Source organism: Bos grunniens, chromosome 13, assembly GCF_055505025.1.
Source record: "Bos grunniens cultivar Pamir isolate PY7600 chromosome 13, Bosgru_T2T1.0, whole genome shotgun sequence".
Classification (NCBI taxonomy): Eukaryota; Metazoa; Chordata; class Mammalia; order Artiodactyla; family Bovidae; genus Bos; species Bos grunniens.
Window position 1 is genome coordinate 21,590,902 of NC_141177.1, and position 17,885 is coordinate 21,608,786.

General features: G+C 52.7%; 1 protein-coding gene and 1 long non-coding RNA gene across 4 annotated transcripts in view; one reads left to right on the forward strand and one right to left on the reverse strand.

Moving 5' to 3' along the window:
* The window catches only part of NOL4L (nucleolar protein 4 like), a 127,453-nt gene that overhangs the window by 57,943 nt on the left and 51,625 nt on the right, over positions 1 to 17,885 (forward strand). For both annotated transcript variants that reach the window (XM_086332422.1, XM_086332423.1), the window contains exon 4: positions 7,987 to 8,096. In XM_086332422.1, the coding sequence (XP_086188548.1) occupies positions 7,987 to 8,096 (110 nt within the window). The remainder of the gene's footprint in view (positions 1 to 7,986; positions 8,097 to 17,885) is intronic.
* LOC147360415 (uncharacterized) lies at positions 5,799 to 8,902 on the reverse strand. 2 transcript variants are annotated; one of them, XR_015139142.1, is made up of 3 exons: positions 8,785 to 8,902; positions 8,143 to 8,245; positions 6,971 to 8,054 (listed from the first exon to the last, which is right to left on the reverse strand). It is a non-coding gene; the product is annotated as an uncharacterized LOC147360415 (long non-coding RNA). The 2 variants fall into 2 exon arrangements; XR_015139141.1 differs by lacking the exon at positions 8,785 to 8,902 and having other exon boundaries at positions 5,799 to 8,054; positions 8,143 to 8,417.

Genomic DNA, 17,885 nt, shown 5'->3' on the forward strand with positions numbered 1-17,885 from the left:
CTGAACGTCCCAGAGGCCTCCCTCCAGTAAGTCTGGGCCATCTGTTCGAAGGTGGCTTTGGCACAGCAAGAAGGGCCATTACATTTGGCTGGTGTGACCGTAACTCAAGCCTGAGGAATGGTGCCCAGATGGGCGGCTTATCAGGGCTGCTAGGCATCAGGCCTGCAAAGGGTGCTGAAGTCGGTGGGTGTTGGGGTGTTTGCCTGAGGATGGGAACAGAAGGGTGAGCCACTTCCTCAGGCGGTGCCCCAGTGGCGTCCACCAAATGTAGTGAAAACCAACAGCACCGCCCAGCGACCGCAGGGCATTGGAATGTAGACGCCAGTGGGGTTTTCTTCCTGGCTGGTAGTTCAGCCGCTCAGTCGTGTCTGACTCTTTGCAACCCCATGGAGTGCAGCACACCAGGCTTCCCTGTCCTTCACTATCTCCCAGAATTTGCTCAAACTCATGTCCATTGAGTCCGTGATGCCATCCAACCATCTCATCCTCTGTTGTCCCCTTCTCCTCTTGCCTTCGATCTTTCCCAGCATCAGAGTCATTTTCCTGGCTGGTAGTCGGGCCCTGATGCGACTTTGGACAGCAGCCACTTCACAAACCCAGAGGCTTTCCTGTCCTTGGGGGCCATTAGGCCATGGCCACTTCACTGAGTTCATCAGATAGCTGCTGATGTATGAGGGACAGGAGTTAACGTAGTTCATCCCTCGTAAGTGCTGGGTTCCTGGTTTAAGAGCCAGGCGCGCCAGGACCGCACTGAGTGCGTTCAAATCTGAGCTCTGCCGCTCAGTAACCGTGTGTCCTGAACCAGTGACTTCACCTCTCTGAGCCTAAGTTTCCTCATGTGTGAAATGGAGTTAATAATGGCACCTACCTGGTAGCGGGAGAGAGGGGCAGGGTCCTGATGAAATTTGAGAGTTAAACCCTGTACCTAGGGCAGGGCTGCCGCACAGGACGAGGGAACCCAGGCTGTGGCAGTTACTGTGATAACGCCTGAGGCCTGAGGGAGGGCCCCTGCCCCACAGGGCCTGGCCCTGGCTCGGCAGCTGCAACCCCTGTGCGAAGACAGCCCCCTTAGCACCTGCCGCTGGGCTAGGGGACTTTCCCTGCTGTCCTCCCCACCCTGCCCGGGTCCTCGTCCCAGGGGCACAGGCCTGGTGGTAGCTGCATCGTCCCTGCCCACCCATGCGCCTGTCCCCTCCTGTGCTGCCCTTATCGTTTCCATAGCAACTGGCGAAGTCAGACACTGAACCTGGGGGAACAGAGGCAGGCAGGAAGGGCTGTGTTTGTGGACTGCTCTGGGGTGTCTGCAGGCTCCGTCTGTTGTGTTCTCCTCTCCCCGCTGGTGTGGAGGACGGTCCTCATGTCCAGCTTCGTGGATTCTGTGCGGGAGCCTCCGTGTCCAGGGGCTCCAGCAGGAAGACGGCAGGGCAGAGTAAGTCTGTGCCCTGCCCATCCTCGCCTGTCCTCAGGCCGAATGCCACTTCCCTGTCCCCAGGAGTGGAGCTGCCCACAGGCAGGGAGAGGAGGAGATCTCAAGGGAGCCAGAGGCGGCGTGGCCTCAGTGTCTCAGAAGGTGGGCTTGGGGTCAGGCAGACCTGGGTGTGCTGCCCTGCTCCCTGCTGTGTGTCCCTCAGCAGGTTAGAGAACCTCTCTGGACATCAGCTGCTCATGACAGCTGCTGCGATCCTGGGAGGTGTCTGACCTGGTTCACAGCTGAGGAGAGGAGGCGCAGAGGTGGTGCGGTGATGTGACTTGTCCAAGGTCCCCCAGAAAGCAGGAGAACTTACCTTCCCATCAGCAAATGGGAGCAACATTTCTCTCTTGGGGTTTTCAGGAGGATGAAGTTGAATTAAACGAGCCCGTCTGTAGGGCAGTTGGTGTGACGGGTGCCTGGGAAACATCAGCTTGTCCCCCACTCCACCCAGTATTGTTGTCCCAGCCAAATGCAAGGCTGCCAGCTTCCAGGTGTCCCACGAAGAGACACACGGCCACCCTCCCAAGCAAGCACCTACAGCGTGGCCGCTGGCCTGAAGGGTTTCTGGAGGCTGCTAGTGGAGAGCCTTAGAGGCTGAAAGACTCTGCTGTCTTCTCAATGGTCAGAGGCATTTGTGCCTGGACCCCTGTCGTCAGCTGGCAGGTCCTCCCATCTCCTGCCCCAGCTGAGAGCGTGGAGACGCTGTCTCTGCCCACCAGGCTGGCCTCTCTGGATGTGGTCAGCTGCACCGACTGCCCTTTCACAGGCACCCCTGCTCTGCTCTGCTCTGCCAGCCTTCCCTCCTCCTTCGCCTGCCCTCCGGGAAATCAGAGCCTGCGCCTGGCCCCAGAGGCAGGCCCCAGGTTCCTGTCCCAGGAAGGTGGGGCGGGAGGGGGCCACAGAGCAGGATGGAGAGTTCTCGAGGGGCGGCTGGGAGGGTGCCTTGCTTCCTGGCCTCGTGTTAGAAAGAAAGAAAGGAAGCAGAGCAGCCTCCCCTGCTCAGTGGTGGTTTGTCCCGGGAGGGGGCAAGAAGGGGGCGGAGGTGGTGGTGGGAGAGTATGCTGGACAGCCCCATGCCCTCCCCCAGCGCCAGGAGCACAAACAAAGGAGGCTGCAAGGATCAGGAAGTCCAAGGATGGGAAATTCCAGGGCCTCCCAGCTCCACCGGCCCCTGAGCGAGTCTGGGCGGAGAGGAGGCAAAGATGAGAGCTGGGTGTGCCCTGGTCCCAGCCCTGGGCCGCTGTGGAGAGGGGCTTTGGGAGAGGGCACATCTCAATTTTCTTTGATGTGACAAAATGCTGTTTACGTGGCAGACAAGGAGTTAGCAGCGGGCAGCGCCGGTTACCCCCCAAAGGGTCCCTCCTCAGCCAGAGCCGTCCACTCAGGTGGTGGCGTCCCTGCAGTGGTTTTCAACCCCCTCCCTGCCTGGCCGCTCCAGAGCCCCCCACTTCCTGTCCTGCCCCACGTGACCCCATTCCGGTTCGTTCCTCTGCCCCTGCAGCCTCTCCTGCGCTGGCCTGCCCTCTGTCCCTTCTCACGCTCACCCGCTGTGTAATCTGGGGAGGTTGCCTCATCTGTAAACTGGGGAGTCCTTGGGAGCCTCACGCAGGAGGGTCTGCATGGAGCCCTGGCAGGGCTCAGTAGCTGTCGTCCCAGTGACTGAACAGAATTCCTGTTGAAATACCCACTCCACAAAGCTGCCTGGACCTACGCCAGCAGCCCTGGAGCTCTTCCTCCTTGGAGCGCTAATGGACTGGCCATCAGTCCCGCCCTGCTGGGCCCAGGGGCCGGCCCTGTGCTCTTCCCCCCACCATCCCCGCCATGAATGCGCACCCTTCGGTGCTCCTTGAAGACTTGCTGACCTATTGATTCGCTTCCCTGGAAGAGAGGGGTTTTTTTTTTTCATCACCTTCTAAGCCAACCCCAGGCCTGGGATCTCTAGTTCCAAATCTGAACCCCGTGGCCGGTTGGCCAGTCCCACGTTTCCTCTGCACCAGGCCTTTATTGCGCACACATCCTTCACCCACCCAGCCCTGACCCTGAGAGCTCTTGCCCTGGTACCCAGAAACTCTCTGGGTGTCTCTGGATTGAGGAGTTCCTCCATTCCCGTGGGTGGAAACTCAAGAGAATTTGCCACCCTGTGCTCCACCTGGACGATCTGGGCCACCTCCTCAGCTGGAGTTTGTGTGGATTGGCCTGGTCACTGAGGCCCGGCTGCGGTCAGCGCTCGGCTTGGCCTGGGGAGAGCCTCTGCGTCATGGACTCTTCAACAGCCTGTAAAGCTGGGTCTAGTGCTGGGGCTGGTTTCAGGTTTCCTTGGCAAAAAAGGTGTTGAAACATTTCTTCGGGTGATTCCTCTGCCTCTCTCACCAGCCACCTAAGGGGTTATTTCAGCTCCGTGACCCTTACTAGCTCTGAACTCACTGGTGGTCTCAGGTTCCTTGCAGTGGCTCAGGCATGGCCCCTGTGTTTATTGACCACGGCAGGGACCTGGCCCATCCAGCAGAACCCGGGGAAGCTGCTTCTTCCTCATTCGTGGGTTCATCTTCGCTCATCCCCTACCTCCCTACGTGAGCACGTGACTCTAGGGAGCCCCCACTGGCCCTGTTCCTTAGCTCCTTCTTATAAGTCTATGTGTGTGGTGCTTATCACTCCCAGAACCATGCAGCTCCCTTGCTGCCAAAAACCTGCCTGCCTGTCTCTTGGCTGCGGTGTGGCCCGAGCCCTGACCTCCCACAGCCAGCTCCCTGGCGCGTTCCCTCCCCGGGAATGTCTCCCGCCTGCCAAGGTCCTGTCTCCCTGACAGAGCCCTCACTTCTGGATCTGCGGACGCAAGCATTTCACGGCACACGGATCTCTGATGGATTCGTCTGTGTGCCCAGGGTGTCCCGCTCCACTCCACCCCCCTGTCCCCTCCCCGCAGCCGACAAGGGCATTCAACCTCCTCTTCCTGAGCTCTCCTGGCTCACCTCTGGGCACCAGAAGCAGTTTCTGAACTGTGGATGTGCTGCAGAGGGAACAGGCCAAGGAAGACCCCTTCTCCCACTTCCCAGGAGCACCTTCCCAGCCATTGTGGGTTTTTCCCTGCCCTAAACTAAGCTGAACCTTGGCTTTAAATTTTTTCTTTTTATTTATTTATTTTTATATTTTTCATATTACTTTTTTTTTTTTTCCTGACTGTGCCGCCAGGCGCAAAGGATCTTAGTTCCCAGACCAGGAATGGAACCCTCACCTGCTGCAGTAGAAGTGTGGAGTCTTAACCACTGGACTGCCAGGGAAGGCCCTGTTTGTTTTTTTTCTTAAGTTACCTCTTTGTAAGGATTCACGGCATTTCAGGCAGGACACAGGTGACCATTGGTAAAGGAATACAGTGTCCGGCCTCCTAGGACAACGAAACGCAGAGGACGTCTCCACGTCACCTGATGAAGTCTTCATCTGAGGCTCTGACCGGGGACCCTTAGGGTGGGGGGCCCTTCTCACGTACCACGTTGTCCAGCAGCTTCTCAGCAGACAGCTTTGTCTCTGAGGAAACAAAACGCAAACGGCCGTCTTCTCCATCTGAAGACGCTCACTCCAAAACAGGAACCATGGCTCTTTCGAATGACATCATCTCAGTGTGGCTGCGGGGTCTGCCTCACACAGTGCGTCCGGCCTCGTGGAGTTGTGGGGGTGGGGGGGTGAGGGGGTGGGCAGGTCCCAGCGTGCCCCCTGCCCCGGGTTGAAGAGGTCAGGTCTGGGTAGATGGTGGGGCAGCAAGAAGAAGAGAACCCACAATCACAAAAACGAATTCTAGTTTCCCCACAGCATTGGGTGTCTGTGCCGGTGGGGCCAGTGTGCGCTGTGTCAGAAAAGCCCTCTGCCACAGAACCAGGAGAGGCTCCCTTAATAGAAGGAAAAGTTTGGCCCATTTTTCAAGCCAGTTCCTAAGACTCCCTGTTAGTGAGTCCTGGAAGAACGAATATTTCTGCATATGACCACATGGCTTTCAAAAACTCAACAACGGCTTCCTTTGCTGGTCCAGCGGTTAGGACTCAGCGCTTCCACTGCAGGGGACCGGGTTCGATCCCTGGTCTGGGAACTAAACTCCTTCCACAAGCCGCACAGCGCGTCCACTTTTTTTTTTTTCCTTAAGGAAAAAAAATAGCAAAACGAAGCTATGTGTTTTTAAAAAACTTGATAGAAAATGTTATTCAAGCAGTACAGTCACCAGAGGGGCACCACCTCAAGATGCGTGGACCCTGTTCTCTGCGGGGCTGTTCTATCCTCGCCAAGTAGGAACGGCCCTGGTGCCCCCTGGCTAGTTTTGCTCTCTTGTTTGCGGGAGCCATTTTTCTTTATTGTGGTGAAACATAACGCAAAACTTGCAATTTTAATACATTTTAAGTGTACAACTCAGTGGCATTATAGTTATACTCACTGCCCAGCAGTCATCACCACCATCTATTTTCCAAAACTCTTCGTCCTGCCAAACAGAACCTGCAGCCCCATGAAGCAGTAACTTCCCATCCCCAGATGCCCTGGCCCTGGTAGCCCCTCTTCTACTTTCTGTCTGTGTGAACATGCCTGTTCCAGCTGCTGCATCCACATGGAATCCCCCAGTGTTTGTCCCGTGGCGTCTGGCTTCTTTCACTCAGCAGTGTTTTCAAGGTTGTGGGGGCCTGCTGGCCTAGGCTCTGGCTCTGAGTGGCAGCTTCAGCAGATCCCTGCCTTCCTCCAACCCACCGGTCACCGACTTCCCTCCAGCCCGTCCTTCTGGGCGTGTTGCCAGTGGCGGCAGGCAGGCTTCAGCTCGTCGGAAAGTCGCCCCTACTTCTCACGCCACTCCAACCCCAGCCCACAGATAGAACTAGGTGCCAAGCAGGACTTGGGTCAAAGCCCGGTGCCCTTGGAGGCTGGGGGAGGAGGCAGCCAGAAAACAGGTAAACATGATGACTCCCCAGACAGAGGGTGAAGCCAGGTCAAATGACTAAATGACAAAATGAGGCCCTGCTTTGTGTGACGGGTCCCAGCAGGTGGCTTCAGGGTTTCCAGCTTGGTCACAGCAGCAGACATCTGAAGGGGAGGCTGGACTGGAAAGAGTGGCAATGGGCTTCCCTTGAATCATGCTTCCGGTCTAGTTGACTTAACTCCTGCGCCATTGCAGTCGCTCCTAAATGGCACCCACAGAGGTACCTAAGATGCACAGCAAAGTGGCAAGCTGGGCCCACTGCAGGAGCCTTTGCAGAAGGCAGCGTGACCAGACATTTTCAAGAGTCATTGAGTAGGGACTTGCCAGTGGTTAAGACTCTGCGCTTCCAGTGCAGGAGACGTGGGTTTGACCCTTGTCCTATAAGTAACTTGTTCTAACTAAGATCCCTTGTTCTAACTAAGATGCCACATGCCTCTGGGTGAGGTTAAGGAAAAACAAAAAAGTTGTTAAATATTCCTACCATTTGACCCATGAATTCCATGTTTTGGAATCTGGTCTAAAAAGGAAATGATCGCAAATACAGACCAGTATTCACGTACAGAGATGTTCCCAGCAGTGTTTATAAGTAGCCCCTGATAGCAGATAGCCTAAGTAGCCACTCATAAGGGAGTAACTAACAGAACATATGATAAAATAATACAGGGATATAAAAATTATATTTGCAAAGCAAAACAAGATTTTTGATGGTAGGGGAAATGCCTATGACAAAATGTTAAGCAAAAAAAAAAGGTTTCAAAGCAGACTGTTATTCTCGGTATGCATTATGATATCAAGTATGTAAAAAAGAAATCACAGAGGAAAAAATAAACAGAAGCATATGCCAAGCTGCTTGGTGCAATTATGGACTTTTTTTTTCTTCTTTACATCTTTCCACACTTTGCAAATGCTCTACAAAAGGAATATGCGTTACTTTGATCTTCAGGACAAGAAAGCAATAAAAGGGAGGAACAATGCTCCTCTCCATGTGATTAAAGAGGAACTAGAATTTGGGTGGACTGGAGGCCTGGCCCAGACCCGTGAGCCAGGTGGTCCATGGCGGCTTTAGGGAGGATGCTGTGGGGGGTGAGGGTCAGCGTGGGGCAGTGTGGCATGTGACCAGCGTAGGAAACTTACATATTTGACTTCAAGGGCCTGGCAAGCATCATCGTTGAGTGCAAGTGTGCAGGGCAATAGGAACAGGTGGACACTGCAGCAGAACAGAGCCCTTGAGCCCTGTGTAAAAGGAGAGGCTCAGCAGCAGTGGGTGTTTGCCATGTGAGAGTGAGGGCCCTGTGTAGCCAGACCTTCCATTTTTCAAAGAAGCCAGAAATCCCCAATTTTCAACTGTGACCTCTCTTACTAAACACGGTTACTTAGTTGAGAAACACTCTCAGCACCATGCAGTCCACATCCACGGGCCAGATACTGTGGGTGCTCCATGAGTCAGAGACCGCCTGCCCGCCTGGCCTCCTCCCCGGGCCCCGTGTTGGGTTCCCCCCATGGGTGCCATGTTGCTGGTGGCCCCCCACACAGGCTGAAAGGGACTTCCTTTTCTTCTATCCACCAGAAAACGAGCCTCCGTCTCCTCTGGTCTCCGGGATCATCGATTACAACATGCCCCTCACCTCCACGTACCTGAAACAGATGAAGTTGCGCGTGATGAATTCCCAGGAGCAGGTAAGGCATCCGTCCCCCTCGCCCCACCGGAGGCGTCCTAACTTGCCTGGATGTGGTTGAGCCTTTCCGAGATGTGGGGCCACAGCCTGTGTAAACACACTGGAAACCAAAGAGGCCCTTATCTGCTTATCTGGGCCGGGCAGTCCTGGCTGAGAGGAGGGAAGGAACGTGTTCCTAGTGAGAAGGTCTGCTGAGTAGACCGCCCTGCCAGGTCTTCGGGGAAGCCTTCCTCAAGGGCAGGGGTAAGGGGGTGGAAGTGGGAGGGGTGAGAGCTGCTGGCCTTGGCTCTCGGCTTGCCCTTGCCCTGCTCTGCCCTCTACTGCGCCACTCGTCTCCTTGCCCTGGGGAGGCAAGAGGGAGGCCACGCCTGCCTGTAGCCTCTGTCACTCTTGGGGACCCGGCGGGCCTGGAGGGTGAGCCGGGGAAGGTGGCCCAGCGTGAGATAAGGCCCTGCCCGCACCCCCCGCCTCCCCGGGCTGCCCAGGACTCCCCAGCTGTGGATTGCCCAGGGCTGTCAGGCACCATGGAAACAGGCTGTGAAAAGAAAACCGCTCCTGCCCACCTCCCTCCACAGCCCACCTTCTAGCCCTTTGCAAGGCGCGTAGCCTGACTGTCTTTCAGAGAAAGACTGGGTGAGTGCCACCCCTCTCCCCGACCACTGCTCCAACCCAGAGTCAGAGTGTCTCACCTCCTGCTTCAAGCTTTCTCATTAGCTGTGACGTTTGAACCTGCCGTATCTTTGAGGCGCGACTAGGGAAATGGGTTGTTCTCTCCTCCGTTGGAAGTCTGACTTCCAGCCCTGGGTGCATTCCATCCAGGATGTGGCTGGTCTCCTTGACAACCTGGGTGTGTGTCCGCCGAGGAGGGTGACAGCTCTGCTGTCAGCTCTGAGGGGATGTAGCTGGAGGTGCTCAGGTAGCATCTGGGGCTGGGGTCTGAGGATCTGAGCCATTTGGCTTGAGTTCTGCATTGCCCTGAGGAGGAGGTGTGGTGGCCCTCCCGTCCCCACAGCCTCAAGAGGGCGGATGAAGTAAGCTGGGCTCTGGGTGGTGGAGTTGTTTGCCTCTCTCCCGTCTTTTCATCCCGACCCAGGGATGGAACCCGCGCCTCTTACCTCTCCAGCACTGGGAGGCAGGTTCAGTACCACTAGCACCACCTGGGGAACCCCTTAGTGCCCCAGAGACAGCAGGAGTTTGTATAACCGAAGGAAACATACCAAGATCCGTTCATGAGGGATCCCAGTGTGGTGCACTGACCACTGCCGGTTCTGGTGGTGAACTGGGCTCAAGCGCCGTTTTGTGGGGAAAAGAAAAGCCGTGGGGCTGAACTCCTGCTGTCTGGCTGTTTGAGTGCCTTTGTGCTTCACCCCATGTAGTGGTGCTTAGATTTTATAACTGTTGCTTCTGTTAGAGCAACACCCTTATAACTGGCATTTTCTGCACAAAACAACTTTGCGGTTTTGAGTGGAAAACCGACACCATTATCCCCGCTGTTTTTGAAGTTTCTTAGGGATGCGACCGTCATAGAGAAGAGGAGCCTGGCGGGTCCACAAAGAGTTGGACATGACTAAAGTGACTTAACATGCATGAACCCAAGAGGAATTAAGACTGGGGTGTGTGTGTGTGTGTGTGTGTGTTAGTTGCTCAGTCATGTCCAACTCTTTGTGACCCCATGAACCGTAGCCTGCCAGGTTCCTCCATCCATGGGATTCTCCAGGCAAGAATACTGGAGTGGGTTGCCATTCCCTTCTCCAGGGGATCTTCCCAACCCAGGGATCAAACCTGGGTCTACTGCATTGAAGGCAGATTCATTACTGTCTGAGCCACCAGGGAAGCTGGTTAGGTGCATTGACAAGGATTCAGTCATTTAACAAATATTTATGGAGCCCTAGTCCAAGAGCCAGGCCCTAGGGATGACCAAAGACAGCACCATTCCCAGCTCTTCTTATGATCTGAGGGGAGACAGACACTAATGAAAAAGTCATACACAAGTGCTAAGGTCATAGCAGGCAGCAGAGTTGGGGGAGAGATTAACCAGCCATCATGGGTACAGCTGTGACAAGTGCCAGGCAGGAGGCACGTGGTGCCATGAGTAGTTAGATGGGCACGATGGGGGGACCAACGCAGGCGTCAGGAAGGTTTGCCTCAGAAGAGGAGGCTTGAGGAGGCTTGAGCTGAGTTAGATCTTCAGGGTAGAGAGCACCAGTCTGAGGAAACAGCTTGTGCAAAGGCCCTGTGGCTTGAGGGAGGACAATTTGAGAGGCTGGTATGGCTGGTGCAGAGAGTGTGAGCAGTTCTGAAACTAAAGAAAACTGGGAGAAACACAGCATTGGGCATGTAAACACTTTTAACACTTTTCATTTATTTATTTCTGGCTGCTCTAGGTCTTCGTTGCTCCACATGGGCTTTCTCTAGTTGTGGCATGTAGGCTTCTTATTGTGGTGGCTTCTCTTGCTGCAGAGCACGGGCTCAGTAGTTGGGGCACACAGGCTTGTGGAATCTTCTCAACCAGGGATGAAACCTGTGTCCCCTGCATTGGCAGGCAGAGTCTTTTTTTTTTTTTTTAATTTAATTATTATTTTTTTTTAACACTAAGAACATTTTGTATTGGGGTATAGCTGATTAACAATGTGATAGTTTCAGGTGAACAGCAGAAGGGCTCAGCCATACATATGTATCCACTCGCCCCCAAACCCCACTCCCATCCAGGCTGGCACATAACACTGAGCAGAATTCCCTGTGCTGTACAGTAGGTCTTTGTTGTCCATTTTAAATATAGCAGGCAGTGTGTACAGAACATTCCCAAGTTCCTAACCATCCCTTCCGACCCGCCACCCCCAGCAACCGTGAGTTCGTTTCCTAAGTCTGTGAGTCTCTTTCTGTTTTGTAAGTAAGTTTGTTTATATCATTTTCGATTCCACATCTAAGGGACGTCGTGTGATGTTTCTCCTTCGCCGTCTGGCTTGCTTCACTCATTTTGACATTCTCTAGGTCCATTCATGTTGCCGCAAATGGCCTTGTCTCGTTCTTTTTAATGGCTGAGTAATATTCCATTGTGCACATGTACATCTTCTTTATCCACTCCTCTGTTGATGGACATTTAGGTTGCTTCCATGTCTTGGCTGTTGTAAACAGCGCTGCAGTGAACACTGGGGTGCATGGATCTTTTCGGGCCGTGTTTTTCTCTGAATATATGACAGGTGGATTCTTAACCACTGGTCCACCAAGGAAGTCCAGCATGTAAGCGCTTGATGGTCATCTGTGAATGAACGGAAGTTCATGGATAAGTCGCCCTGGTGAGGTTCAGGCTACTCTGATAGAGAGGGAGTGTGGGAGGTGTTTGTCCCCAGGGGGGTGGGGCTGAAGCTGAGATTGAGGTGGCTTGAGTTGACAGTGGAGTTGACTGTTCTTCACCTCCGTCCCTGGTTTCCCAAACTGGGGCCCTCTGAATGTCCCCGACCTTCTCCAGTGTGTGGTAGAAGGTAAAAATGCAGACCCTCCTTGCACACGCCTGGCAGGAGAGGCAGTGTGTGTGAGGAGGCCCTTCCACTTGGGGCCCTCCAGCTGTCAGCCTCCCGCCCTGCACGCACCGCAGTGAGTGCTCAAGGCCTCAGCCTTTCAACCAGCACTGTGATCCTGGCTCAATAGCCAGGCACGTGGTAAAACAAGAAGTCACACTGCTCGCCAGGTTATTTATCTGCAGCAGCAAGGAAGGGCCAAGGACCCAGGTGTCTTTGATTTTTCAGCTTGAGTTGAAAACTAAAAATACACTTACTTGAATTGGTAGCTTCTTTCCTGTAGCGCAAATGTAGCTTCCCTAATGGCTTAGACGACTCAGACCGTAAGGAATCTGCCTGCAATGCAGGAGACCCAGGTTTGATCCTTGAGTCGGGAAGATCCCCTGGAGAAGGGAATGGCAACCCACTCCAGTATTCTTGCCTGGAGAACCCCATGGACAGAGGAGCCTAGCAGGCTACAGCCCGTGGGTTTGCAAAGAGTCGGACATGACTAGGCGTTTAGCACTTCCTGTAGTGATGTCAGAGCAGGGCTCCCCTTTGAGTAGGTGAATGGCTCCCCGTCCCAATGCAGCATGGGTCTGACTCTGCTGCCGTCAAACACCATGTCCCGAGACAAGGCTTTGGGAGTCGTTTCATTCGCTGCAGCATCCCTCTGACCCCGAACGGTCTGCCAACAGAAGACACCTGTAGTGTCTGCACATCATTCATGAAGGCTGGAATGGAAGATAAACCCAATTGTAAATAACAGCAGCTGGGATGAATGATATTTTATGAATGCTGAACAAAGCTCTACATCTAAAATCTCTGAGTGAGAAGAACCTAAGAATTCGTTTTTTTCCCAGCATTAGGTATCCAGGAGACACTACAACAGTAAGGCGAGGAGGACATTTTCCCCTCCCTCAGCTTTGAGCAGACAATGAACAGGTGGTGGGGTTTGTTTGTGAAGTGGACGGAATCGTGTTACCTTTGTCCAGTTGTGTTGGATTAATGTGCTGAGAAATGGGTCTTTCTCTGCAGAGGATATTAGGTAATGTGAAAATCTAATAATAATGTTCATGCGTACGTGCTGAAGTCACTTCAGTCATGTCCAACTCTTTGCCACCCCATGGGCTGTAGCCTGCGAGGCTCCTCTGTCCATAGGATTCTCCAAGCAAGAATAATAGAGCGGGTTGCCATTGCCTCCTCCAGGGGATCATCCCAACCTAAAGATCAAACCCATGTCTCTTACGTCTCCTGCATTGGCAGGGGCGTTCTTTACCACTAGCGTCACCTGGGAATTCCAATAATAATGTTCACAGGAACCAAACAGAATATTGACATCTGATCCAATGCAGTGAATATTTATTATGGCATCTCAACATGTGGGACATTTAGGTCCACCCTCCCGGGACCTCCATCCTAAGACACAAGATCCCCCACAAGCTGTCATTTCGGTGGCCACAAAGAGCTGAAAATAGGCAAGGGGCACCCGATAAAGTCAGGTTTTTTTCCCCCTTATTTGGGAAAGCATCATGAAGATATACAACTGAAACCACATTTAGTTTTACCGATGACGAATGTGTTTTCTTGTAGGGGGCTGGGTGTGAAGATCTCATGAGATGTGGACTGTCATGAAGAATGTTCCAAAGCATTCTTCTGATAAGATGGGGTCCCAGGGAGGGTGCAGGCCACACTCATAAGGGTCCCGGCCACACTCATAAGGGTCCCAGGGAGGGCTGCAGGCCACACTCATAAGGCCAGAGATGGGGTCCCAGGGAGGGTGCAGGCCACACTCATAAGGGTCCCAGGGAGGCTGCAGGCCACACTCATAAGGCCAGAGATGGGGTCCCAGGAGGGCTGCAGGCCACACTCATAAGGCCAAAGATGGGGTCCCAGGGAGGATGCAGGCCACACTCATAAGGCCAGAGGTGGGATCCCAGGGAGGGCTGCAGGCCACACTCATAAGGCCAGAGGTGGCCAGCAAGCGCACCCCCAGCCGCTGACCTTTCAAATTCCCTTTCAGCGCTGTGTGCAAGATGAAGGGCAGTGTTAGGATCTCTTCATGTAGACACTGGTTTTGTTTTCTGTCTCATTTTATTCTATTTTTCATACTGAAAAAAAAATTACACAAATACATCTGGCCTCCGTCACCAAAAAACAAAAGCATGGTGATAAAAATCACCATCCTCCCACCACCTGGATCACTGAATATTTTGGTGTTCAACCTTCCAGACTACTGAATAGAAAACGGAATTATCCTGTGCGTACCATTTTACAACCCGCTTTGCTTTCCTGTATTATTCAGTCTCTTTACTCTCCAACCCTTGATGTTTCCACCTACCAGATAAGCTGATCTTATAATTCTCTTGTCACTCACTCATTCCTCACTCGTATCCCCCCCATCCGTCTATCCATCCATTCATCATGCACCTGAGCTGGCAGGTGCTAAGGAGACCATGGTGAACAGTCTCTCTGCCCTGCTGCCTCTCACAGTCCAGTGAAAGAGACGAGGAAAATCAAAATCAACATTCTGGGGTCTGTAGAAGCGCTTAGAGGTGGGACAGGGAAGCAGAGTGGATGCCGTTTCAGGCACCTGTTCTGTGTCCAGCCCTTTACAAACATCGCCCCTCACCCTCCCAGCTCAACAGGGTCACGTTATCATCCTCATCTTGCTGGTTTCGTAGCTGAGGCTCAAGAAGTTTCCGTATTTGCTCAAGGTCACACAACCGCTAACATGAACTGCAACTCAGATCTTTTCCATCCAAACCTGTGCCCCTGCCACAGCCACGTGCCCTGCTTCTCCATGGACTTCTTGGGTGAGGGTGTTCTCCTTAGAATCCGAGGTGGTGGGTCACCTGGGCCCTGAGCTCCGGGTCGCTGGCGGGGCTAGTGGAGAGAAAAAACGTCCTTGGCAGAGATGCTGGCAGAGCAGGCAGAGAGCTTTGTTTGGCTTGGGAACTGGGAGCCGCCTGACATAGATGAAGCTTAAGGAAATGTGGGAAGGAGGGGTTTGGTAGGGGGCCTGGGTGGGGTGGAGGTCTCCCCCTGCCTTGTGAATGCCCAATTACCTGCTGGGGTACATATAGAATTTGATATCCATGTTATAGGGGATATGAACCTGATCTTTCCTGAGATCACAGTGTTTGAATCAAGACCCCATTGTAGAAATCAGATCCAGATCCCAAGGAGAAAGACAAATCATGTGCTCCTTCCCCGACACACACTTTCATTTTATAGAAGCAGAGACTGGGACCCCCCCCCCCGGGAGGCTTAGCAACTTCCCCAGGGCAACCCCTGGCCACCCTCCCTCCCCAACTCCTTGCTCCTTTCAGAGTGGGAAGCCTGTCAGCACCTTCCTTCGCTTCCCGCCTCCCTCGCTTCAATTCTTGGAGCAGCACTAATGTCCCGCTAATGGTTTTAATGGTTCTCGCAGCAGTGTGTGAAGCGGCGCAGCACTCCATTGTTTAAACCCGCGTGATGGAGGCTCTTATTTGTCTCCATTAACCTCTGCCTCCCTCTCCTCTGCAGCTCTCCCCTGGCCCAGAGTTTTCCCTGGGTCTTGGAGGTTGGGGGAGGAAGGGCAGACTTCCCTCCCCCACCCCCTAGATGTGGGGCCTGCAGGGTAGTCCCTGCCCAGAGAGCCGGGGGTCCCCTAGAGTACTGGCCCTCCTGCTCGTTTCAGGAGGCGGTGTGGAGCAGCACTGCTCTCAGCCAAGATTCCAGCCCACCCACCAAAGACCCTGGAGTGACAGTCCCAGTTCTGCCTACAGGCTGTGTAACTTGGAGCTAGTCACTTCACCTCTCCGGGCTCCTTGTGTAACTTGGAGCTAATCACTTCACCTCTCTGGGCTCCTTTTTCCTCCTCCTGTTGTTTAGTTGCTCAGTCGCGTCCCAACCTCAAGGACTGTAGCCCGCTGGGTCCTCTGTCCTTGGTATTTCCCAGGCAAGAATATTGGAGTGGGTTGCCATTTCCTCCTCCATTTCCATCTTCCCGACCCAGGGATCGAACTCAAGTCTCCTGCTTGGCAGGTGGATTCTTTACCATCTAAGCAACCAGGGAAGCCCTTTTCTCCTGTTACTTGAGAGTAATAACAGTATAATATCAGTACACCTCACAGATTTAGCCCAAGAGTTAAATGACACAAAGCAGGCGCAGTGCGCAGCACAGCGCTGGGACACCTTAGAAGCACAGAGGAAGCCTCAGTGACCTCTGGTGCTGTTGATGGCAATCTTATTATGCCAACTTGATTCAGTAGACACAGTGAAGGACCTTGTCCAAGATTGTTCTTGGGCCACAAAGATGAATAAGACAGCATAGCTGGTCTCCAGGAGCTCTTCTTAGTAGAGAGGACAAGACAGTGGCCGTGGAACTGTAATCCAAGATAAGAAAACAGAAACAGGAAGAGACCAGGAACCTGCCAGGTGGTTCAGGGGACACTCGCTTATTTTAAAATGAGATTTGGACCAGCCCAGAAGGTCCAGGTGAGGGATGCTGAGGGATAACAGCTCTAGGAGGACCTGGGCTGGGGAAGGCCAGAGCCAATTTGGGAAAAGGGGGAGAAGGAAGAAGAAAGAGGAGGCGAAGGGACTCAGCACATGTGCCTCTTAGAAGGGAAGTCACGAGAGAGCCCTTTCCCCAGCCAGCACCAGGGAGCCAGGCGAGGATTGGGGGCAGGAAAGGAGCACATTCCACGTGTGAAACTTTCTTAGGTTCCCATCTTCCTTAGTGGAGAGGGAAACAAGCCCACTCTGAAAAGCTCTGGACATTCACTTTCTTAATTGTGGCAAAATGTGAAATGTGCCACTTTAATAATTTTAAGTGTATAGTTCAGTGACATCAAGTACATTCATGATGTTATGCAATCATTACCCCTATTTCCAAAATTTTTCATCACCCCAGACAGAAACTCTGTAACAGTTAAGCAATAATTCCTCCCACCCCCAGCCGCTGGTAACCACTGTTTCACTTTCTAAATTTGACTGTCCAAGTACCTCTTTTAAGTGGAATCACATTATTTGTCCTTCTGTGTCTGGCTTATTTCACTTAGCATGTTGTTTCCAAGGCTCATCCATGTGGCAGCATGTGTCAAAACCTCATTCCTTTTAATGGCTGCATGCTATTCCATTGTATAAATAGACCACATTGTTGATTTCCGTTCATCCGTTGGCAGCCATTTGGGTGGTTTCCACTTTGGGGCTAGGCACATTTACTTTTTTAATCTTTTAGACCAGGCTGTGGGACAGGGAGGGATTAAAACAGGGATCTGCTCATTCTCTCTCTGAGTCCTCATCCCTCTTTATGGCTTGCTTTTCTCATGGACATACTCAGGCTTCTTCCTGCTCAGAAGGGCCCCCCTAAATGGGCAGACCCAAAGAAGAAGCACAGCTGATGGGTCACAGTGAGATCCTGTCACTTGCTTAAACAGTGCTTGACTCGTAGGACTTTCACCTGTGGAGAACCTGCAAATGCCGACTCTGCACCCAGATTTATTTATTTATTTTATTTTATTTTTAAACTTTACAAATTGTATTAGTTTTGCCAAATATCAAAATGAATCCGCCACAGGTATACATGTGTTCCCCATCCTGAACCCTCCTCCCTCCTCCCTCCCCATACCATCCCTCTGGGTCATCCCAGTGCACTAGCCCCAAGCATCCAGTATCGTGCATTGAACCTGGACTGGCAACTCGTTTCATACATGATATTATACATGTTTCAATGCCATTCTCCCAAATCTTCCCACCCTCTCCCTCTGCAACAGAGTCCATAAGACTGTTCTATACATCAGTGTCTCTTTTGCTGTCTCGTACACAGGGTTATTGTTAGCATCTTTCTAAATTCCATATATATGCATTAGTATACTGTTTCGGTGTTTTTCTTTCTGGCTTACTTCACTCTGTATAATAGGCTCCAGTTTCATCCACCTCATTAGAACTGATTCAAATGTATTCTTTTTAATGGCTGAGTAATACTCCATTGTGTATATGTACCACAGCTTTCTTATCCATTCATCTGCTGATGGACATCTAGGTTGCTTCCATGTCCTGGCTATTATAAACAGTGCTGCGATGAACATTGGGGTACACGTGTCTCTTTCCCTTGCACCCAGATTTAATAGCTTGATGACAGCCTCCCCTAGTGGCTCAGTGGTAAAGAATGTGCCTGCCAATGCAGGAGACGTGGGTTCAACCCCTGGGCCTCAAAGATCCCACATACCACAGAGCAACTACTGAGCCCAGCCCATGCACTGAAACTAGAGTAGCCCCAGCTCTCTACAACTATAGAAAAGCCC